The sequence below is a fragment of the Saccopteryx bilineata genome, chromosome 9 (assembly GCF_036850765.1).
Source record: "Saccopteryx bilineata isolate mSacBil1 chromosome 9, mSacBil1_pri_phased_curated, whole genome shotgun sequence".
In the NCBI taxonomy this organism is placed as follows: Eukaryota; Metazoa; Chordata; class Mammalia; order Chiroptera; family Emballonuridae; genus Saccopteryx; species Saccopteryx bilineata.
In genome coordinates, this window is record NC_089498.1 from 93,744,853 (window position 1) to 93,770,116 (window position 25,264).

General features: G+C 41.1%; 1 protein-coding gene across 5 annotated transcripts in view; it reads left to right on the forward strand.

Moving 5' to 3' along the window:
• ZFAND4 (zinc finger AN1-type containing 4) overlaps positions 1-25,264 on the forward strand; it is a 107,354-nt gene that overhangs the window by 6,009 nt on the left and 76,081 nt on the right. For 4 of the 5 annotated variants that reach the window (XM_066243817.1, XM_066243818.1, XM_066243820.1 and 1 more), the window contains exon 2: positions 24,932-25,232. In XM_066243817.1, the coding sequence (XP_066099914.1) occupies positions 24,971-25,232 (262 nt within the window). In that variant the 5' untranslated portion in view covers positions 24,932-24,970. Of the gene's footprint in view, positions 1-24,931; positions 25,233-25,264 lie in introns of those variants that run through there. The other variant, XM_066243822.1, reaches the window with a different exon arrangement.

The following is a 25,264-nucleotide window of genomic DNA, read 5'->3' on the forward strand; positions in this document are numbered from 1 at the left end:
CTGACTCACTTGCCCTGAGCTCCAGTGCTAGGGCAGCAGTTTGAGAGGCACCAGGGACAAATGGGGAGGAACAGAAGTGTCTGACATCAGTACAAGAACTGGAGGGGCAGCATTCTCCCACACAGAAGTACTGGCAAAGGCCATTATTTCATTGCTGAGCTCTTCTCCCCCTGACACCCAAAGCCCACAAGTGGGCACCTTAACAAAGGCATCATCTTGGCTAACACAGTTTGCTCTACCCTAGTGATTCCCTCAGATCCTATCCAACCCACTTCTTGGACTCCCAAGCCATTTCCAATGGCTTTCCATACAAATGACCTGTTTTGGCACATGCTAACTTTCCTAAAATCTCTCAAGAAAGTAGAAGCAGGCCTCAATGTGCCCTCTACCTCTTGCTAAGTGGTCCCAGGGCTGGCACTAGTGACAGCTGGCTTTGGTTCATAGATTGGCCTATTCCAGACACTTCCAAGCCCAACACAAGTAGCAGCCACCTGCAGATTGCTTGTAGCTCATGTTGGGGGCTCTGGTCTGGGCATAGGAGGTGGCTGACCTTGGCTTGTACCTCCCAGGAAGCCCCAGAGCCAGCACATCAGGTGGGCAGCCTCAGACCACACCAAAGCATCACCCAAACACCCTTCAAGTGATGCACTGAAGGGGCAGCCTCAGCAGGAACCAGAGCCCCACTAAAGTGAGTCCTGATAGGCAGGATTGGCCTTTGCACAGCAGTTTCTCTACAGTGGTCTTGGCCTGTCCTTGCAGCTGATTGGCCTGGGGGTAAATCCCTCCCATTGACATGCCAACAGCAATCAGGACTCAACTACAACAGGTAAGTACACATAGCCCATTCAGGGTAGGGGCGTCACACCTGGAACATCCAGATCAGGTGGCCAGGGAGACTGGGCCACTGAGCATTTCCAGGCATCTACTACAATACCACTTTACCAAGACTGGAGATGTAGTAGCTCTACCTAATACATAGAGACAAACAGAGTGAGGTGGCAAAAATGAGGAGAGAAGGAACATCTCCTAAATGAAAGAACAAGAACAAAACTCAAAAAGAACTAAATAAGCTACTGGATGCAGAGTTCAAAACATTGGTTATAGGCCCTGGCCGGTTGGCTCAGCGGTAGAGTGTCGGCCTGGCGTGCGGGGTACCCGGGTTCGATTCCCGGCCAGGGCACATAGGAGAGGCGCCCATTTGCTTCTCCACCCCCCCTCCTTCCTCTCTGTCTCTCTCTTCCCCTCCCGCAGCCAAGGCTCCATTGGAGCAAAGATGGCCCGGGCGCTGGGGATGGCTCCTTGGCCTCTGCCCCAGGCGCTAGAGTGGCTCTGGTCGTGGCAGAGCGACACCCCGGAGGGGCAGAGCATCGCCCCCTGGTGGGTAGAGCGTCGCCCCTGGTGGGCGTGCCGGGTGGATCCCGGTCGCGCGCATGCGGGAGTCTGACTGTCTCTCCTCATTTCCAGCTTCAGAAAAATTTAAAAGAAAACAAACAAACAAAAAAAACATTGGTTATAAAGGATGCTCAGTGAACTTAGGGAAAGAGTAGATGAGCCTAATGAGAACTTCAACAAGGAGCTAAGAAACATAACCAGTCAGAAATGAAGAATACTTTACAAGGATGCAACAATAAAGAGTAGATGAAGCTGAAGATCAAGTCAGTGATTTGAAAGACGCAGAAGCAGAAAACACTCACTCAGAACCCAAAAAAGGATAAGTCCTAAAATATGAATATAGTATAAGGAACCTCTGGGACAACTTAAGTGTACCAACATTCCCATCATGTGTTGGCAGGAGAAGAGAGAGTAAGGAATTGGAAACCTATTTGAAAAAATAATGAAAAACTTACCTAACCTGGTGAGGGAAATAGACATACAAGTCCAGAAAATGCAGTGAGTGCCAAACAAGATGAACCCAAAGAGGTTCACACCAAGATACATCACAATTAAAATGCCAAAGGTTAAAGACAAAGGGACTGTTAAAAGCAGCAAGAGAAAAGTAGTTATCTACAAGAAAGCTCTCATTGTCTATCACCTGATTTCTCAACTGAAATTTTGCAGGCCAGAAAGGATTGGCACAAATATTCAAGGTGATGAAAAGCAAGGACCTACAACCAAGATGATTCTGCCCAGCAAAGCTACCATTTAGAATTGAAAGATAAAGAGCTTCCCAGACAAGAAAAAGCTAAAGGAGTTCATCATCACCAAACCAGTATTATAAGAAATGTTAAAGAGTTTTCTTTAAGAAGAAGAAAAACAAACAAAAATATATATATATATTCATAATGAAATAGCACTAAATATATACATCTATCAACAATTTCTTTAAATGCAAATGGATTAAATGCTTCAATCAAAAGACATGGTGGCTGAATGGATAAGAAAACAAGACTCTTACATATGCTCTAACAGAGACTCACTTCAGATGGAAAGACAGTTTGAAAATAAAGGGATGAAAAATGATATTTCATGAAAATGGAAACAAACTAAAAAGCTGGTGTAGCAATACTTATACTATTGCTACACCAATAGATAAAACAGACTTTTTTTTTTTAGGTGAGATGTGGGGAGATAGTGCATGCCCGGACCAGGATCCACCCAGCAGCCACATCTGAGGCCAGTACTTATCTATTTTTAGTGCCTGAGGCTGATGCACTTGGACCATGGGGATATCCTCAGCACCTGGGGCCACGCTTGAGCCAATCGAACCACTGGCCATGGGAGGGGAAAAGAGGAAGGGAGAAGGGGAGAAGCAGATGATTACTTCTCCTGTGTGCCCTAACCAGGAATCCAACCCGTGACGTCCATATGCTGGGATGACAGTCTGTCCACTTATCCACTGGTCAGGGCCCAAAATAAACTTAAAAACAAAGGATATAGCAAAAGACAAAGAATGACCCAGTAATTCCACTTCTTGGTATTTATCTGAAGAAACCCCAAACACTAAATTGAAAAGACATATGCAACATATATTCACTGCAGCATTTACAATAGCCAAGATATGGAAGCAACCTAAGTGTTCACCGATAGATGAATAGAAGTGATGCATATGTACAGTGGAATATGACTCAGCCATAAAAGGATGTTGGCATCAGCAAGAACATGGATAAACCTGGAGGATATTGTGCTGAGTGAAATAAGTCAGAGAAGGGCAAATGCCATATGATTTCACTTATATATGGAATCTAAAAAACAAAATAAATGAACAAACAGACCAGAAATAGACTCAGAGAACATTTTAAAAGTTGCCAGATAGGAAGATTGAAGGGATGGGGGAAAAGGTGAAGGGAATAAGAAGTACAAATTGATAGTTACAAAATAGTCATAGGTATGTCGAGTACAGCAAAGGAACTATAGTTAGTAATATTATAATAACTATGTATGGTGTCAGATGGGTACTAGATTTATCAGATTGATCCTTTGTCAGTTATATAAATGTCTACCCAATGCATTGTACACTGGAACTAATATAATATTGTACATCAACTGTAACTGAAAAATAAAATATTAAAACAAAAGCCTGACCAGACAGTGGCGCACAGGATAGAACATCAATCTGGGATGCTGAGGACCCAGGTTCGAAACCCCAAAGTTGCTAGCTTGAGTGTAGGCTCACCAGCTTGAGTGCGGTAACTCTGACTTAAACATGGGATCATAGACAAGACCCCATGGTTGCTGGTTTGAGCTCAAAGGTCACTGGCTTGAAGTTCAAGTTTCTTGGCTTGAGCCCAAGGTCACTGGCTTGAGCAAGGGGTCACTGGCTTGGCTGTATCCCCCTGGTCAAGGCATATATGACAAAGCAATCAATGAACAACTAAGGTGCTGCAGCTATGAGTTGATGTTTCTCATCTATCATTCTTTGTCTTTCCCTGTTTGCCCCTTGCGCTCTCTCTCTCTCTCTCTCTCTCTCTCTCTAAAATAAACAGACAAAAAGACTTAAAACAAAAGAAAATTAGATTAACATTTCTTATTGCTGTAGACACAAAAGTTCTACAGCATTAGCAATGAACAGGTGTGGGCAAAATTAGGTTTACAGGCCCTGGCCAGTTGGCTCAGTGGTAGAGCGTTGGCCTGGTATGTGGATATCCCGGGTTTGATTCCCAGTCAGGGCACACAGGAGAAGTGCCCATCTGCTTCTTCACCCCTCCCCCTCTTGCTTCTCTCTCTCTCTCTCTTTTCCCCGCCTGCAGCTGTGGTTTGATTGGAGCAAGTTAGCCCTGGATGCTAAGGATGGCTCCATAGTCTCTACCTCAGGTGCTAGTAAGAGTTCAGTTGCTTAGCAACAGAGCAATGCCTCAAATGGGCAGAGCATTGCCCCCTAGTGGGTTTGCTAGGTGGATCCCAGTCGAGGCACATGCAGGAGTCTGTCTACTTCCCCTCTTCTCACTGAATTAAAAAAAAAGAGTAAGTTTACAATCATGAGTATGTAAAACATAGTTTACTCTTGTATTATTTATTATTATTCTTTTTTCCATTCCTGTATACAAAGGATTATACACCATATACAAATGGAATTTATCCTAATAATACAAGATTTGTTCAACTTCAGTTTAATATGCCATATTAATAGAATAAGAGACAGAGTCCACATGGTCATCTCAACAGTCTCTGGAAAGAAAAGCATTTGTCAAAAGCCAACACCACTTATGATAAAAACAAACAAACATCTAAACACTGAAAAAGGTCACCTGTGAAAACCCCACAGCTAAAATCATACCTTATGATGGACTGAATGCCTTCTCCTTACAATCAGGAATAAGAAAGAATGTCTGTTCTCACTACTTATTTTCAGCTTTGTATTGGAGATTCTTGGTAGGGCAATTAGGTAAGAGAAGGAAATAAAGAGGCTACATATTGGAAAGGAAGAAGTAAAAATCTCTATTTGCAGATCACATGATCTTGTATGTAGAATACCCTAAGGAATCCACTAACAATACTTTTAGAACTAAAAAATGTCTTCAGCAAGGTCTCAGTGTACACAATCAATATATTAAATTTTACTTCTATACATTAGCAATGAACAATATGAAAGTGAAAGTAAAACAGTTTTAGTTCGATGATTTCAGAAAAGATAAAATTCTTAGGAATAGGTATATTTTTTTATTAACTCATTTTGTTTACATACATTCTAATGTCACCTGTGTTCCCCAGTACATCTCCCCTGTCTCCCTCCACGTAACACCCTCCCCCCTTCCCTCCAGGATTTGCTTTTATGCTCTCATCCCATCCAATCACCCTATCATACCCTTTCCCTTTGTCCACTTTCCTCTGGATCCTTTGACCCCACCTCTGTCTCTATTCCACTCCTCAGTTCATATTGTTTTTCGGATTCCTCAGATGAGTGAGGTCATATGATATTTTTCTTTCTCTGCCTGGCTTATTTCACTTAACATAAGAGTTTCAGTTCCATCCATGTTGTTGCAAAAAATAATATTTCCTTCTTTTTCATGGTCCCATAATATATATGTAACTCTATTGTGTATATGTAACACTGCTTTTTAATCCAATCGTCCACTGACAGACACTTGGGCTGTTTCCAGGTCTTGGCTATTGTAAACAATGCTGCCATAAACATGGGGGTGCATTTCTCCTTTTCAGACTGTGCTATGGTATTCTTGGGGTATATTCCTAAAAGTGGGATGGCTGGGTCAAAAGGCAGTTCGATTTTTAATTTTTTGAGAAATCTCCACACCGTTTTCCACAGTGGCTGCACCAGTCTGTATTCCCACCAGCAGTGCAGGAGGGTTCCCTTTTCTCCACATCCTCACCAGCACTTATTCTGTGTTGTTTTGTTGATGAGCGCCATTCTGACAGGTGTGAGGTGCTATCTTATTGTGGTTTTAATTTGCATTTCTCTAATGACTAGTGATGTTGAGCAGTTTTTCATATGCCTACTGGTCATCTGCATGTCCTCTTTGGAGAAGTGTCTGTTCATCTCTTTCACCCATTTTTTGACTGGACTGTTTATTTTCCTGGTGTTGATTTTACAAGTTCTTTATAAATTTTGGTTATTAACCCCTTTTATCGGACGTATTGTCAAATATGTTCTCCCATTGTGTGGTTTGCCTTTTTAGTTTGTTCATATTGTCTTTAGCTGTGCAAAAGCTTTTTAGTTGGATATAGTTCCATTTGTTTATCCTGTATTTTATTTCCCTTGCATGTGGAGATAAATCAGCAAATATATTGCTGAGAGTGATGTTGGAGAGCTTATTGCCTATGTTTTCCTCTAGGATGCTTATGGTTTCATTACTTACATTTAAGTCTTTTATCCATTTTGAGTTTATTTTTGTGAATGGTGTGAGTTGATGGTCTAGTTTCTTTTCTTTTCTTTTTTTTTTTTTTTTTTACAGAGACAGAGAGAGAGTCAGAGTGAGGGATAGACAGGGATAGACAGACAGGAATGGAGAGATGAGAAGCATCAATCATCAGCTTTTTGTTGCGCATTGCCACACCTTAGTTGTTCATTGATTGCTTTCTCATATGTGCCTTGACCATGGGCCCTCAGCAGACCGAGTAAACCCCTTGCTTGAGCCAGCGACCTTGGGTCCAAGCTGGTGAATTTTTGCTTAAACCAGATGAGCCCACGCTCAAGCTGGAGACCTCGGGATCTCGAACCTGGGTCTTCCGCATCCCAGTCCAACGCTCTATTCACTGTGCCACCACCTGGTCAGGCTAGTTTCATTTTTTTGCAGGTAGCTGACCAATTTTACCAACACCATTTGGTAAAGAGACTGTCTTTACTCCATTGTATGCTACTACCACCCTTGTCAAATATCAATTGGCCATAAAGGTGTGAGTTTATTTCTGGGTTCTCTGTTCTGTTCCATTGATCTATATGCCTATTCTTATGCCAGTACCAAGCTCTTTTGAGTACAATGGCCTTGTAGTATAACTTGATGTCCAGAAGTGTGATACCACTCACTTTATTCTTCTTTTTAAGATTGCTGAGGTTATTAATGTTCTTTTTTGGTTTCATATGAATTTTTGGAATATTTGTTCTATATCTTTGAAGTATTTTTTTTTTTTTTGTATTTTTCTGAAGTTGGAAACGGGGAGGCAGTCAGACAGACTCCTGCATGCGCCCGACCGGGATCCACCCGGCACGCCCACCAGGGGGTGTTGCTCTGTTGCAACCAGAGCCATTCTAGCGCCTGAGGCAGAGGCCATGGAGCCACCCTCAGAGCCTGGGCCAACTTTTTGCTCCAGTGGAGCCTTGGCTGTGAGAGCGGAAGATAGAGACAGAGAGGAAGGAGAGGAGGAGGGGTGGAGAAGCAAATGGGCACCTCTCCTGTGTGCCCTGGCCGGGAATTGAACCTGGGACTCCTGCATGCCAGGCCGATGCTCTACCACTGAGCAAACCAGCCAGGGCCTTGTCCTTGGTATTTTAATAGGAATTGCATTGAATTTATAAATTGCTTTGGGTAATATGGACATTTTAATGATGTTTATTCTTCCTAGCCATGAACACGGTATATGCTTTCACTTGTTTGTATCTTCCTTGATTTCTTTTATCAATGTTTTATAATTTACTGAGTATAAATATTTAACCTCCTTGGTTAAATTTACTCCTAAATATTTTATTTTTTTTGGTGCAATAGTGAAAGGGATTGTTTTCTTAATTTCTCTTTCAGATAGATCATTGTTGGTGTATAAAAATGCCTCTGATTTCTGAGTATTAACTTTATATCCTGCCACGTGCTGAATTCATTTATCAGATCCAGTAGTTTTTTTACTGCGACGTTAGGGTTTTCTAGGTACATTATCATATCATCAGTAAATAATGATAGTTTTACTTCTTTTTTTCCAATTTGGATGCCTTTTATTTCTTCTTCTTGTCTGATTGCTGTGGCTAGACCTTCCAGAACTATATTGAATAAGAGTGGTGAAAGGGGCACCCCTGCCTTGTTCCTGATCTTAAGGGGATTGCTTTTAACTTTTGCCCATTGAGTATTGTGTTGGCCTGTCATAGATGGCCTTTATCATGTTGAGGTATGTTCTGTGTATTCCCACTTTGCTGAGAGTTGATCATAAATGAGTGCTGGATTTTATCAAATGTTTTTTGTGCATCTATTGATATTATCGTGTGGTTTTTCTCCTTCCTTTTGTTTATGTGATGAATCACATTGATTGATTTGGGAATATTGTATCAGCCTTGCCTCCCCAAAATAAATCCCATTTGATCACAGTGTATGATTTTATGTATTATTGGATCCGGTTTGCTAATATTTTGTTGAGAATTTTAGCATCTAAATTGATCAGGGATATTGGCCTATAGTTTTCTTTCCTTGTGTTGTCTTTGCCTGGCTTTGGGATCAGAATTATGCTCGCCTCATAAAAGGAGCTTGGAAGTCTTTTCTCCTGTTGAATTTTTTGAAATAGCTTGAGAAGGATAGGACTTAGTTCTTTGAATGTTTGGTAGAATTTGCCTGTGAAGCCATCTGGCTCAGGGCTTTTGTTTGTTGGGAGTTTATTGATAACGGTTTCAATCTCATTTGCAGTAATCAGTCTATTTAGGTTTTCTGATTCTTCCAGATTGATTTTTGAAAGATTACATTTTTTAAGGAATTTGTCCATTTCAGCTAGGTTGTCTAATTTTTTGGCATACAGTTCTTCATAGTATTTCTTACAATCCTTTGTATTTCTGTTGTGTCCATTGTTACTTCTCCACCCTCATTTTTAATTTTATTTATTTGAGTCCTTTCTCTCTCTCTCTCTCTCTCTCTTTTTTTTTTTTTTTTTTGTGAGACTGACTAAGGGTTCATCGATTTTGTTTTCTTTTCCAAAGAACCAGCTTTTGGTTTCACTGATCCTCTGTATTGTTTTTTTAGTCTCTGTGCCATTTATTTCTGCTCTGATCTTTATTATTTCCTTTCTTCTACTTCCTCTAGGCTTTATTTGCTGTTCTTTTTCTAGTTCTTTTTGTTGCAAGATTAAGTTGTTTTTTTTGAGCTTTTACTAGCTTCTTAAGGTATGCCTTTAATGCTATGAACTTCCCTTCAGGACTGCTTTTGCTATGTTCCATAAATTTTGAGTATGTTCATTTTCATTTGTTTCAAGGAAATTTTTTATTTCCTCCTTGCTCTCATTGTTGACCCAGTAATTGTTTAATAACATGCTGTTTAGTTTCCAAGTGTTTGAGTGTTTTTCAGTTTTCCTGTTGTAGTTGATTTCTAGTTTCATGCCATTGTGGTCAGAGAAGATGCTTGATATGGTTTCAATCTTCTTAAATTTGTTGATACTCGCTTTATGCCCTAATATGTGTTCTATCCTAGAGAATGTACCATGAGAAAAGAATGTATATTCTGCTGCTTTAGGGTCAAGGTTCTGAAGGTATCTATTAAATTCATTTTATCTAGTGTATCCCTTAATTCTGTTGTTTTTTTGTTAATTTTCTTTCTTGAGGATCTATCCATTGATGTTAGTGGGCAATTGAAATCCCCTACTATTGCTGTTGATCTCTCCCTTTATGTCTATCAAAATCTGCTTTATATTGTATATTTAGGTACTCCTATATTAGATGCATATATATTTATAATGGTTATCTCTTCCTGTTGGATTGCTCCCTTTATCATTATGTACTGACCTGCTTTATCTCTTACTACAGTCTTTGTTTTTAAGTCTATTTTAAGTCTATTTCTAGTCAGATATAAGTATTGCTACCCCAGCTTTTTTTTCATTTCCATTTGCATGAAATATTTCTTTCCATCCTTTTACTTTCAGTCTATGTGTATCTTTTGTTTTGAGGTGCGTCTCCTGTAGACAGCATATGTACAGGTCCTGTTTTCTTATCCATTCAGCTACCCTATGTCTTCTGATTGGAGCATTTAATCCAGTTACATTTAATATTATTATTGATATGTAGTTGTTTTTTGCCATTTTATTCTTTAAAGTTATATTTCTCTTTTACTATATTCTTTTCCCCCTTTGTTCTGTTTACAACAGGCCTCTTAACATTTCTTGCAGTATTGGTTTGGTTATAATGAATTCCTTGAGGTTGTTTTTTTGTTTTGTTTTTGTTTTGTTTTTTGTCTGGGAAGCTTTTTATTTCTTCAATTTTAAACAATAGCCTTGCTGGATAAAGAAGTCTTAATTGTAGGCTCTTGTTCTGCATTACTTTGAATATTTCTTGCCATTCCCTTCTGGCCTCAAGTGTTTCTGTTGAGATGTCGGATGTCATCCTTATGGGGGCTCTTTTGTAGGTGACAGCCTTTTTTTCTCTAGCAGCTTTTAATATTTGCTCTTTATCTCTTAGCTTTGGTATTTTAATTATGATGTGTCTTGGTGTAGAGTTTTTTGGGTTTCTCTTTAATGGAATTCTCTGTGCTTCTTAAACTTGTGTGATTTTTTTCCTGCATCAATTTAGGGAAGTTTTCAGCTATGATTTCATTGAACAAGATCTCTAACCCTTGTTCTTTCTCTTCTTCTTCTTCAGGAATCCCTATGATGCGAATGTTGTTTCTCTTTAGGTTGTCACAGAGCTCTCTTAGAGTTTCCTCAGAGTTTTTCAGTCTCTTTCCTTTTTGCTGCTCTGCTTCCATGCTTTCACTTATCTTGTCCTCTAGTCGCTGATTTGATCCTCTGCTTCATCCAGCCTGCTTTTAATTCCTTCCAATGTAGTCTTCATTTCTGATGTTGTGTTTGTCATTTCTTTCTGGTCCTTTATGATTTCCGTGTCCTTTTTGATGCTTTCAGTTTCTTTACTGAAGTGTTCATTAAGTCCATCTATTGTAGCTTTGAGATATTTAAGCATCCTAAAAATCATTATTTTATACTCTGCATCTGGTAATTGGATTACTTCCGATTCATCCAAGACTTTTATCAGAGGATTTATCTTATTGATGCATTATGACTTATGCTTCTCTGCCTACCCATTATTCTCTATGACTTGTAGGTTTCTTCCAGCTGCAATTTCATTACCTAGTAGAGCCTCTTTTTAGTCTTGATTTGTTTTTTTTTCTCTCAGTTTTCTTAACTCAGTGGTAGTCTTGTTTACTGAACTCAGCAGGGGGCTTATTTGGGGCTGTATCCAGGAATGTGGTGGGTGTAACCTGAGACTCTGAAGGCCCTATCTGTGCTAGCTTCTCTCCTGGGCGTGGTGCTTTCTCTGTTTCAGTAGGGGGACGTGTATGTCAGATCTACATCCCCATTTCCTGTTTTCAGCTGTGTCTTGTTGCTCTTATTGGAGTTGGAGAGCTTTCTGGAGGTGGGTCAAGTGGAACCACTTTAGGCTTGTGCTTTGTAGAGGGTTCAACCTCTTCCCCAGCTATGGCCTCCTCTGCACTGGATGAGTCTGCTTCTCAGATCATCCCATGCATTCCTCTGCCCATCACCATCTCTCTCTCCTACCCACTTTCCTTTTGGAAGACAAGCCAGCCCTCTCAGCTCATCTCGTTCCCAGGTCCCCAGGCAAGTTGCTATGAGCGATATTCTCTGCTCTTGTTGTAATGAGAGCCCTTCTGGTCTCTCAGTCTCACCCTTCCTTTGTTTCTGGAAGCAGGGGAGACCCACTGTGGCTCAGAGCTCCCTACCAGGCTCCGTGTGGCTTCTTCTTTGCTCCTTAGTTTTTGAGACCTGTTCTTTTAATCCAAAATTGGTTTTTCATGCTGATTGTTCCTAAATTAATTTGTAATCCAGTTTTTTTTAGTGTGAGCTGGGAGTCTTTGCGTCTGCCTACTCTGCTGCCATCTTGGTTCCAAAAGAATGCATATTTTTAAATTCAAACTTGTACTCTAAAAACATAAACGTAAAAGATTGTTGAAAGTCTTTAAGGAAGTTATAAATGAACTGAAAGATGTCACATGTTCATGGATTAGAATAGGAGACTTAATATTATCAAGATGGTAATAGTCTACAAATCAATCTGAAGGCACACCATAATTTTTTTTTTTGTATTTTTCCGAAGCTGGAAACGGGGAGAGAGTCAGACAGACTCCCGCATGCACCTGACCGGGATCCACCCAGCACACCCACCAGGGGGCAACGCTCTTCCCACCAGGGGGTGATGCTCTGCCCCTTTAGGGCATCGCTCTGTTGCAACCAGAGCCACTCTAGCGCCTGGGGCAGAGGCCAAGGAGCCATCCCCAGCGCCTGGGCCATCTTTGCTCCAATGGAGCCTTGCTGCGGGAGGGGCAGAGAGAGACAGAGGAAGGAGGGGGAGGGGTGGAGAAGCAGATGGGCGCTTCTCCTGTGTGCCCTGGCCAGGAACCGAACCCGGGACCCCTTGCATGCCAGGCCGACGCTCTACCACTGAGCCAACCGACCAGGGCCACACCGTAATTTTTATCAAAATTCCAACCAGTATTTTTTTGTTTGTTTGTTTTTGTTTTTGTTTTTTTTTGTATTTTTCTGAAGCTGGAAATGGGGTGGCAGTCAGACAGACTCCCGCATGCGCCCGACCGGGATCCACCCGGCACGCCCACCAGGGGGCGATGCTCTGCCCATCCGGGGTGTCACTCTGTCGCGACCAGAGCCAATCTAGCACCTGGGGCAGAGGCCAAGGAGCCATCCCCAGCGCCCGGGACATCTTTTGGTCCAATGGAGCCTTGGCTGCGGGAGGGGAAGAGAGAGACAGAGAGGAAGGAGAGGGGGAGGGGTGGAGAAGCAGATGGGCGCTTCTCCTATGTGCCTGGCTGGGAATTGAACCCCGGACTCCTGCATGCCAGGCCAACGCTCTACCACTGAGCCAACCGGCAAGGGCCTCCAACCAGTATTTTTGCAAAATAGACGATCTGATTCTAAAATTCCTGGGGAAATTCAAGACACCCAGAATAGCCAACAGTCTTGAAAGAACCAATTTGGGGATTCATACTTTCCGATTTTATAACTTATTACAAAGCTAAAAAGATAGTCATACTGGCATAAGTATAGACATACTGATTAATGGAATAAAATTGAGGGATAAAAAGTAAACTTTCACATTTATGGTCAGTTAGTTTTCAGCAGGATGCCATAGTCTTTCCGACAAATGTTGCTGGGACAACTGGTTATTTACCTACAAAAGAATAAAGTTGAACTCCTATTTCATGCCATTCACGAAAATAAATTCAAAATGAACTGTAGACCTAAATGTAAGGGCTAAAGCTATACAACGCTTAGCAAAATGTATATAAATACAGTTGGTTCTTTAATAATGTGCAAGTTAGGTATGCTGACCCCTGCCCCACAAAGTTGAAAATTCACATGTAACTTTTAACTCCCCCAAGACTTACCTGTTGACTGTAGCCTTACTGATAACCTAAACAGTCAATAAACATCTGTTTTACATTATATATGTATATTATATATTATATTCTTTCAATACAGTAAACTAGAGAAAAGAAAATATTATTAAGAAAATCACGCCTGACCAGGTGGTGGCGCAGTAGATAGTGCATCGGACTGGGATGCGGAGGACCCGGGTTTGAGACCCCATGGTCGCCAGCTTGAGTGTGGGCTTATCTGGTTTGAGCAAAGTTCACCAGCTTGGACCCAAGGTCGCTGGCTGAAGCAAGGGGTTACTCAGTCTGCTGAAGGCCCACAGTCAAGGCACATATGAGAAAGCAATCAATGAACAACTAAGGTGTCTCAACGAAAAACTGATGATTGATCATTCTCATCTCTCCCTGTTCCTGTCTGTCTTTTTCTATCTATTCCCCTCTATGACTCTCTCTCTGTCTCTGTACAAAAAAAAAAAAAATTACAAGGAAAATAAATTTAAGTTACTGCAATATATTTATGAATGCTGAAATTTTAAGTCATCTCTTTTTAAGATAAATCATCTGTCAGTAATATTGTTTTATATGATACCAAATACTGTAGATGTTATAGGTACTACTAACACTAGGCATCAGAAATGAAAGATAATGTGCACCTCACCAGGTGGTGGCACAGTGGATAGAACATTGACCTGGTATGCAGAGGACCCAGGCTGAAACCCCAAGATCACTGGCTTAATTGTGGGATCATCTGGCTTGAGTACAGGCTCACCAGCTTGAGCACAGGGACGCTGGCTCAAGCATGGGATCATAGACATGACCTCATCGTTGCTGACTTGAGCCCAAGGTCACTGGCTTGAGAAAGTGGTCACTCGCTCTGCTGTAACCCCCCAGGTCAAGGCACATGAGAAAGCAATCAATGAACAACTAAGGTGCCACAACAAAGAACTGATGCTTCTCATCTCTCTCCTTTCCTGTTTGTTCCTATCTGTTGTCCCTCACTCTCTCTCTATTACAAAAAAAAAAAAAGATTATTTGCCTGACCAATGGTTGTGCAGTGGATAAAGCATCAATCTGGGATGCTGAGGTCTCAGATTTGAAACCCCGAGGTCACTGGCTTGAGCACAGGCTCACCAGCTTGAGTGTGGAGTTCCCACATTGAGCATGGCATCATGGACATGATCCCATGGTCACTGGCTTGAGCCCAAAGGTTGCTGGCTTGAGAAAAGGTTACTAGCTTCACTGGAGTGCCCTGGTCAAGGCATATATGAGAAGCAATTAATAAATAACTAAAGTGAAGCAACTATGAATTGATGCTTCTCATCCCTTCCCTCCATCTCTTTCTCTTTCTCGCTCTCTAAAAAAGGAAATTTTGAAAAATTTGTATTTATTTACAGATATAAAGATTCATGCATTGATAATGAAGAATTAGCAATATGATTGCTTATGGCAGCCTGGTGTACTTGATACAATTGCTTCACAATAGCCTAGCCTATACAATAATGAAAGAGGGAGTGAGGGGGGGGGGGAACATCATGGTAATGAAGTTCTTGGAAAGCACAGTAAGAAAACTACCATATTTTTTGCTCCGTAAGACGCACCTGACCATAGACGCACCTAGGGTTTTATTTTATTTTATTTTTTTCAGAGACAGAGTCAGAGAGAGGGATAGATAGGGACAGACAGACAGGAATGGAGAGAGATGAGAAGCATCATCATCAGTTTTTCGTTGTGACACCTTAGTTGTTCATTGCTTTCTCATATGTGCCTTGACCGTGGGCCTTCAGCAGATCGAGTAACCCCTTTCTCGAGCCAGAGACCTTGAGTCCAAGCTGGTGAGCTTTGCTCAAACCAGATGTGAGCCCGTGCTCAAGCTGGCGACCTTGGGGTCTCAAACCTGGGTCCTCTGTATCCCAGTCCAATGTTCTATCTACTGCGCCACTTTCTGGTCAGGTGCACACACCTAGGATTTTTTTTTTAATTATTTTTATTTATTTATTCATTTTAAAGATGAGAGAGAGAGAGAGAGAGAAGAGGGGGAGGAGCAGGAAGCATCAACTCCCATATGTGCCTTGACCAGGCAAGCCCAGGGTTTTGAACCAGCGACCTCAGCCTTCCAGGTCGATGCTTGATCCACTGCGCCACCACCAGTCAGGCAACACACCTAGGATTTTAAAGGAGGAAAGAAAAAAAAAGTTCTGAACCAAATGATGTGTTAAAATATTTAATAAAATACCATATTTTTTGTTCCATAAGATGCAGGGGCATTTTCCCCTCCACTTTTTTGGGGGAGAGGAAAGTGTGTCTTATGGAGCGAAAAATATGGTAATTATATATGAAATACCACTCACCTAAGCCTATGTAAGGATAGGCTATCCACTTCCATATAAATCTTGCACACTGTTCTACATGATGAATATTTAGTGATTGTGATGGTGACATAAAAATGTCTTACATATTCATTGCCATACAGTTATTAGATTTTCACACAAATTCATACACATTCCTGATAAGCTTATTAACTGAATGATGTGATGATTATTTACTATTCATTAAGTAGAAGTGGGTCATCATTATCTTCATGTTGAGCAGTCTGAGAAGAAGGAGAATGAGGAGGGATTGGTCTTGCTTTCTCAAGGGCGGCAGAAGAGGTAGAGGAGATGGAAGGGGCAGTGGGAGAAGTATGCACACTTCATATAACTTTATGAAAATACATGGTAATTTCTGTATGACTGTTGCTTTTTTCATTTCTCTAAGTCAGGGGTTTCCAAACTGCGGCCCCCTGGGGCCATTTATCTGGGCCCCGCCGCACTTCCGGAAGGGGCACCTCTTTCATTGGTGGTCAGTGAGAGGTCAGTGCAGCAAAGCGCGGCGTTGCTCACATACAGTACTACTTCCGGTGACACGGGACACACGCATCACGGCTCCAGAAGCGTGTAATATCACTTGTTATGGCTAGCAGTGAGAAATATGGAACCGGACATTGACCATCTCATTAGCCAAAAGCAGGCCCATAGTTTCCATTGAAATACTGGTCATTTTGTTGATTTAAATTTACTTGTTCTTTATTTTAAATATTGTATTTGTTCCCGTTTTGTTTTTTTACTTTAAAATAAGATATGTGCAGTGTGCATAGGGATTTATTCATAGTTTTTTTTTATAATCCGGCCCTCCAACAGTCTGAGGGACTGTGAACTGACCCCCTGTGTAAAATGTCTGGGGACCCCTGCTCTAAGTGTTTCTACACACTTTCAATCCTTCCACTGTTTTTAGTGACTGTGTCATAAAAGAAGTCTAAAAGTAGTCTTGAATAATCTGAACCCTTTTGTCAAATTGCCTAAAATCAACTGGCTTTTTGGCACTGCTTTTTCTACATCTTCTTCCTTATTATCTGGTACTGTTCCAGAAGCACTCATCTCCATCAAGTTGTTTTCTGTTTATTCTTCTTGTGTGGTGTCTATTAGCTCTTGAATCTCCCTCCCTCCCCCTTCCTTCCTTTCTTTTCTCTCCCTCTCTCTTTTTTACAATATTTCTTTTTTAAAAATTTTTTTATTAATTTTAATGGGGTGACATCAATAAATCAGGATACATATATTCAAAGAAAACATATCCAGGTTATCTTGTCATTCAATTATGTTGCATACTCATCACTCAAAGTCAGATTGTCCTCCGTCACCTTCTATCTAGTTTTCTTTGTGCCCCTCCCCTTCCCCATCTCCCTTCTCCCCCCCCCCCCCCCCCCCATAACCACCACACTCTTGTCCATGTCTCTTAGTCTCGTTTTTATATCCCACCAATGTATGGAATCATGTAGTTCTTGGTTTTTTCTGATTTACTTAATTCACTTCGTATAATGTTATCAAGATCCCACCATTTTGTTGTAAATGATCTGATGTCATCATTTCTTATGGCTGAGTAGTATACCATAGTGTATATGTGCCACATCTTTATCCAGTCTTCTATTTTTTTTTTACAGTGATTAATGCCTTTAAGCAAACTCTTGGCCAATACAGCAAGAATCCATAAAAGAGTAGTGTCCTTAACATGTTCACCAAGTTGGCACCAACACCATTCCAAATCCCTGCAAATGCAACCCAACCCCAGTTCAGTCTGTTAGGAGCTGTCACAAGGAGCAGGAGTCCAGGAAAAGTCCACATCCAGGAAAAGCCCGCATGGCACTGGAATTGTTGTCACAATTCTATACTTTGCAGCTCACGTCCAAGTCCCAATGACCGCTGCTTCTAGCTGGTAATGATTCAGGTAGACTGGAAAAGCCATCTGCAGCATGTGTGGAGATGGAGCTTCTGTTCTCCTCTGCCTGGAGAGATGAGAGCAGGTTGCTTTTCCCTGGAGCTCTGCAACTGTGGCATGGTCAAGAGAACCTTGGAATACACTAAACTGGGTGGCAAAGGTAAATTCATAATAGAAGTTGGCAAAAGGGGGAAAGAGAGCTCTAAATTAGGAATAGGTCCCAGCCTGAAATATGAGTGGGGCATTGAGGTAGGAGGAATAAAGGAAACACTATATATTAAACAAAGCAGCAGAAAATAGGACTATCAACACCCACAGCAGAGATCTTCGAGGGAAGAATAAAAAACCTGACTATTCAGGCAAGACATAGTTAAGTGGCCCTTGTGCAAGTGAGATCAGTTTACCTGCTTCTTGGAAGAAATACCCTAGGCTCGTCCACAGTGTCGTAGATGGGGCCGACGGCCCTGGGCACCTTCAGGCTTCAGTGGCAAACCCTAGCATTCTGGGCAAGGTTAGGTCATAGGTGGCTGGAGCAGGGCTGGAAGAGACTGAACCCTCCCTTAGAGGAGCGAGGGGGAAGCCTACCTTCCAGTGTCCCTTTTTCCTCACAGCAATGGCATGTAAGCCTGGCAGGCTTTAGCTCAATGACCTTCCTATTCACTATTGAAGAAGGACTCAGATGGAATCCTATGAGACCCCTTTGGGGCGTTGGAGCCTTTAAGGGTGTATCCTAAAAGCTGGTAGTTCACCTGATGTCTATTGGGGTTTTTCTGCCTCTAGGTATCTTAAAAACCATGCTCAGAAGATCTCACTGAGGGGTTTGAGGCTCCCCATCCACCTTATAAACCTTTTCCGTATATCTGGAGCTATTTGGAAAAAGACAAAACAGTGTTATTAGCTGGATTAAATAAAAGAAGGTAGAAGTTTGCAGGAGAAAAAGATTTGGCGTCTCCTGTTCATCAGCATTCAAAAGAAATATAAAATTTTTTAAGTAAAAAGCATGATATGGTAGACCTGTAGGAATTTCAGGATATGACTCCCCCCTTTTAAATTTTTTTAAATTGACCTTAAAATACTTGCTGGGTACACTTTAATAATACCTTGACTTTAAAGATTGTAAGAAATACCCATAATTCAAAAGGTGTGACAAAATACAGTAAATGCTTTTGCTACATATGCAGGAGCATTGTCAGTTTAACCAGTTTAGGGAAATCCAATAATAGAAAAATGCATACAGACAATGAGCTATAACATGCTTAGCAGCCTCTTCTGTTCTGACAGAGGTTACTATAAATCTAGAATAGGTATCCACTGTAATGTGGACATAGGACTGTTTGCCAAATGAAGGTATATGAGTAACATCCATTTGCTAAAGTTGTCCTGGCAGGAGTCTTTGAGGGTTAACTCCAAATGAAGGAACAGACTGTAGTATAGGACCCCTTGGACAGGATTTACCAATCTGCCGTGCTGCTTCCCAAGAAAGTCAAAACTGTTTACACAGGGCTGCAGCGTTCTGGTGATGAATAGTATGAGACTGAATTGCTCGATCTGTCATGGTTGCTCCAAATAATTTTCTTTTGGGTAGCTTGATCAACAAGGGCATTCATTCCCTTGTGCTAAAGCTCCAGGGAGCATGGAGTGAGCTCGAGTATGTCCTATAAAACATGGAGCTCTATGTTGTCATACAAGTCTTTGAAGAAGGAGGAACTGCTGAAATAGTTCATCAGCAGTTGTCCCTAAGACAGCAGTCTTTATAGTGGAAACAACCATAAGTAAATATTTGCTGTCTGTATATAGATTAAAGGAAGAATATGGCAAATGCTGAAAAGCCATGATAGTGGCATATAATTCTAGTCTTTGAGCTGATTTTAAGTTGACTGTTTCAGTATAAAGTTGTCCATTGATTTGCAAAAGCGATTTGCCATTTAGTGGAAGTTTCCCAGAGCCATTGTTGTTGATCCTTTGAAAAAAGGAACAGCAATAATTTTGAGGCTCAAAACCTATAAGCTGTAAGGGTTGCCTATGCCCCTTGATAATCCAGGAGGCGACAAGATCAAAATATGGAAGTGTATTCCATGGGCTATTAGATGGTTCAATGTGCCCAAGCTGTAGCTGCTCTTGTACCAATTGAGCAGCTGCCCTAAATTTCTCCTGAAAAAGGGGCCATTGGTTTACAGGATTATCTGATTTCCAAGTAATTGGGTCTGCTCAATGCATTATTGGGGTAGCAGGAGCTACCAAGGCCCCTATGCTAAATTTTGATATCCTAATCTACACCTTCTGGTATTGGGTGCCACTTCTATGGGGGTGAGAATTCCTTGCTGTTCTTTCCCTAGTCCCTTAGTGGGCAAAATCCCTGATCAAGCATCTGAGTAGTGACTAAACCATTAGGACTGACAAGCAACGCTCCCGTATTTTTCAAAACATTTCTACCCCACAAATTAACTGGCCATCCAGGGAGCACATAAGGCTTAAAAAAATCCAGAATGACCTTCTTAATCTTCCCAAAACTAGAATTTTGTTGAGGGGATATACTCTGCCCTATATAGATCTTGTAATTCTGTGGCTTCTGCATGAGTGAGCCAGGAAGGAGGCCAATGTAGCTTAGCAATAACAGATACATCAGCTCCAGTATCTAAAAGTCCTTTAAATTTATGCCCATGTATTGTTCCATTTCAGGGCATTCCTGACCTTTTTTTTTTTTTTTAAATCCAATTGGCAAAATCAGAGGAGCCAAATCACTAATTTTCTTGGGGCCCTTTTGCAGGATGTGGCCTGAGAAGCAGAATTAGCATCTTTATACTGTTCTTCTAACTGCCTGAATTAGCCGTGAGACAAAAATTTTTTGATTAGTTTTAATGGGGTGACATGGATAAATCAGGGTACATATGTTTAGAGAAAACATCACCAGGTTATTTTGACATTTGATTATGCTGCATTCCCATCACCCAAAGTCCATTTGTCTTCCATCACCTTCTAACTGGTTTTCTTTGTGCCCCTCCCCTCCTCCAACCCCCTCCCTCTCCTCCCCCTCCACCCTTTAACCCCCACACTGTTGTCCATGTCCCTGAATCTCATTTTTATGTCCCACCTATGTATGGAATCATATAGTTCTTAGTTTTTTCTGATTTACTTATTTCGCTCAGTATAATGTTACTGGAAGACCCCCGGCCGATGGTGCGACCGGCCCAGGGCGCACTGGGGACAGTCTGCCTCAGCCCAGCACCGCGCGAGGGGGGGGGGCAGTTGCGCCGTGGGAGGGCCGGCCCCCCTAAGAGACACCAGTGCACCCCCGCTGGGGGGGGAGAGCCCTGTGCGGGGGTGGCGCGCCGGGAGGGCGGAGAGCACAGCGACAGGTCTGCTTCCTTGGCTGGGGATTCTGCAAGCCCTGCAGCTGGGGGCTGTAGCACGGGGGGGGGGGGGGGGGGGGGCAGTGTTTGGTCCGTCCCATCCCCCCACCCAACCCCAAAAGGGGAAAGGAGGAGAGAAAAGGACTGGGGATCCCCAGGCCACCTTCCCCGCTGACCCTGGCCCATCCGCTGGAGCCACCACTGCCTCCCCCCCCATACCCCCCTCGCCCGTGTACCCCCCCTCACCTCAATGTGCTTATGGGGAGGGGGATGGCCGGGGAGGTGGGGGGAGGGGGGTTGGGTTGGGAGGAGAAGGGGCAGGAGGGGAGGAGATCTGCGGGGAGATCACCGGCACAGCCCTACCTCCACCGGTTGAATCCTCTGGGCGGACTGCGTGGACCCCATTCATTTACCTCTTAATGGTTTCACACCCTCTTGAACTCTTTTTTTTTTTTTTTTTTTTGTATTTTTCTGAAGCTGGAAACGGGGAGATACAGTCAGACAGACTCCCGCATGTGCCCGACCAGGATCCACCCGGCACACCCACCAGGGGGCGACGACCCTTTGGCCCTCCAGGGCGTTGCTCTGCCACGACCAGAGCCACTCTAGCGCCTGGGGCAGAGGCCAAAGAGCCATCCCCAGCGCCCGGGCCATCTTTGCTCCAATGGAGCCTTGGCTGCGGGAGGGGAAGAGAGAGACAGAGAGGAAGGAGGTGGGGGGTGGAGAAGTAAATGGGCGCTTCTCCTATGTGCCCTGGCCGGGAATTGAACCCAGGTCCCCCGCACACCAGGCCAACGCTCTACCACTGAGCCAACCGGCCAGGGCCTTGAACTTTTTCTTCAAAGTTCTTTTCAACTTTTTCTTATGGTTCTTGTTGCCTATTGGTCTCGTGCTGGTATTTAGCCTTTTTACAATGTTTCTTATGCTGGATTCATTTATCTTGAAATGGTGGGAAACGGCAGCTGCAGACTTCAATCTTCAGTACATATAAAGCAATTCAGCTTTTTCCTGTAATGTGACTTTACTTCTTGGAAGCACTTCAGCATCACTGGTGGCACTTTGTATGGGTTTTATGGTACTATTCAAGGTTTATGGTATTGCACTAACATGATGAAAAATATGTGAGGACCTTAGAGATCACTTTTTACTGATACACAATTCACTGGAGAGACAGACTGCTTATTACATGAAGATGATTAGTATCACATGGTGTTTTAAGTGGAGTCTCGCAACACTTGAGCTCAGCAGTAATACTATTTCTTCCAAAATAAGACATCCCCCCAAAATAAAAATGTAAGAATGAGACGGCACTCGAACACCAGGTGTGCAGGCTTTATTAGAGGAGAAAGACCTGCTGGGGCACCCCTCCAGGAGAAGTGCACCTAAACAAATTCTGAGGCAAATTTTTTATAGGGTTAAGGGAGAGCTTTGAGCAAGTGTGTGTTGCGTCAGCAGTTCTGGTATGCTCCCTTCTGCAGTCCTACGATATCGGCTTCTTGGAAAGCTTCTCCTCGGGGTGGCTGACCAGCTTCCTAGAACTTTTCTGTTTCAGGGGCGATAGTCCAGTAAGGGTGGGGTCAGATAGCCAAGCAGAACAGCAAAAGGGCAGTTTGGAAGTTTTGGTAGATTCATGTATCCATCAAAAACCTAGTGCAATTTTTTTCAAGCTTAGAAATATAACCCCTCCCCCCCCCCCAAAATAAGACCTAGTGTGTCTTTAGGAGCAAAATATAAGACACTGTCTTATTTTCGGGGAAACAGGGTAGATTGTTGCACATGGAAATAGAGTCACAAGAAATTCTTGATGGAATTCAGAGTTTGGCTGGTTATGCTGATGTTTGTGATGACATGACTACAGTATGTTAATAAATGTTGATTTATTGTTCAACAATAAATGTGAATTCTTGTTCATGGAAAAATAAGACATCCCCTGAAAATAAGACCTAGAAGCATCTTGAGGAGCAAAAATTAATATGTCACTGTCTTATTTTCAAGGAAACTCGATAACAATAGGAGTAACCATAAAATTATTAAAGTAGCACAGTTTGTACTACAGTTGATTTTATGCAGTTATGGCTTAATGTTACATATTTATGTCAATGAATGCTGTTGTGTAGGGTTTGTTTGTGTGCTTAAATTTTGATAAATTTTAACTTTGTATAATTGGTTTGTATATATTTTGTGGTAGTTAATGATAAACTAGTATCTACATATATTTTTCATATTCATGACATACCAAACTTTTTCTTAAAATTTTCCCATATTTCTAGGCTACATGGTTTATATGTGAGTTTTTTTCAAATTGTCACAAATCTTCAAAAATATTTTCAATATGTTTATTGAACAAAAAGCTGCATATAAGTGGACATGTGCTGTTCAAATCAGTGTTGTTCAAGAGTTAATTGTAAAGTAAAACTTTATTACCTTGAATTAGGCAAAGCTTTTAAAATATGATATCAAAAGCACAAGCAACAAAAGAAGAATAGACAAATTGGACTTTATTAAAATTAAAAACCTTTGTGCTTCTAACGACACCATCAAGATGGATAAAGACAACCCTTAAAATATTTGTATCTGTGGTAATTTCTCCTCTTTCATTTTGGATTTTGTTTATATGAATCCTTTCTCTTTTTTCCTTAGTGAGTCTAGCCAGGGGTTTGTCAAGTTGACTGATCTTTTCAAAGAACCAACTCTTTGTTGTATTAAACTTTTTCTATAGTTTTTGTTCTCTATTTCATGAAGTTTTGTGCTTTTTATTATTTATTTCTTCTGATGAGTTTGGGTTGCCTTTTTTTTTTTCTAGTTTTTTAAGATGTGATGTTAGATTGTTTACTTGTGATCTCACTTGTTCCTTGATATAAGCCTGTAATGATATAAATTTCCCTCTTATTACTGATTTTGCTGCATCCCAGAAGTTTTGCTGTCGTGTTGTCATTCTTGTTTGTTTGTAAGTGTCTTTTGATCTCTGCTTATATTTCTTCTTTGACCCACTCATTTTTTAGTAGTATGTTGTTTCATTTCCACATTTTGTAGGTTTCTTTACCTCCTTTTTGCATTTGAATTCTAATTTCAGAGCCTTATGATCAGAAAATATGCTTGGTATAATTTCAATTTTCTTGAATTTGTTGAGGTTCGTTTTATGGCCCAACATATGGTCTATGTTTGGGAATGTGCCATGCACACTGGAAAAGAATGTATAATCAGGGTTACTTTCTGAAGTGATGAAAATGTTCTAAGAAAAACTGGTGATTGTTGAACAATTTTGTGAAAAGGCTAAAAACCAATATGTTTTAGACTTAAATGGGTGAATTTTATGATATGTTAATTACATGTTGGTAAAGCTATTAAAAAAATTTACCTGTTTCTCCAGGAAGATGTATGTCATATGTCCTCTTGTTTAAGTTCAAGACTCCTCCCATTTACAAAGTTTTTGCTGATTAGTAGCAATTAATGTATTTGTTTATTCCTTTCTTTTAATTATACACTTGTAATTTACCTTAATACTTTTGTTGATTGTGTTTGCCTCTAGTATTTATTAGTCTTTTTATGTTTGTGTGTAGAGATTATGTCTACTGTCTATTACCAATATTAAGCATGTCAATGCTATACTGATAGATAACCACGGGAAACCCAAATTCTCATTGATTATTTAGTGATTCCTGTTTTTAAGGAAACTATTAATATGATTGTTATTTCCCTTATTCAGTGCAATTCAAATGTATAATGAGTATAAAGTTATGCTGGGTTAGAGAACATATTTATGGATTAGAAAACATAGTTTACATGTTTTAGAAGAGAATCTTCATACTTTGAAAATGTATATCTATCTGTTGAGCTTGTTGGTTTAAATATTAATAAGGAAACATTTGTTCAGCATGTACTCTATATAAGGAACAGTGATGAGCTCTAGGAAGATACAGAAAATTATTTCAAATATACCTGTTTTTAATGCTGTTACAGTCTAATGGAGGGGAATGATTTCAGAAACAAATGTGGGAAGTTTAGGACTAGACAAATTAAACACTAATATGAATTCTGGGGCTGTCTGGAAGATTGATATGGGTCAGAGTTGTTCAGAAAATGTTTATGGAGGATTGAGACTTTCAGATAGGCTTACTAAAAATTATTCTTGTTTTTTAGGTACTAAGCTCAAAACATGAACAATGATATACATTACCAATGTCCAAAGCCACTTTGGCTAGAACTGGAATATTATTGCCTACTCCATATTCCGGAGGATTTAGCAAAGTCAAAGTAATGGATAACAGAAAAGATCCTCCATTCTTTAATGAAGACAGTGTGGAACCATATTACTACAAACTTCCTTTTTATGATACCATGGAGCTCTTCATTGAAACATTGACTGGAACATGTTTTGAACTGAGAGTTTCACCCCTGGAAGCTGTTATTTCTGTGAAAGCAAAAATTCAAAGATTGGAAGGTACTCCTCTTTCTTTTTTTTTTCTTTTCTTT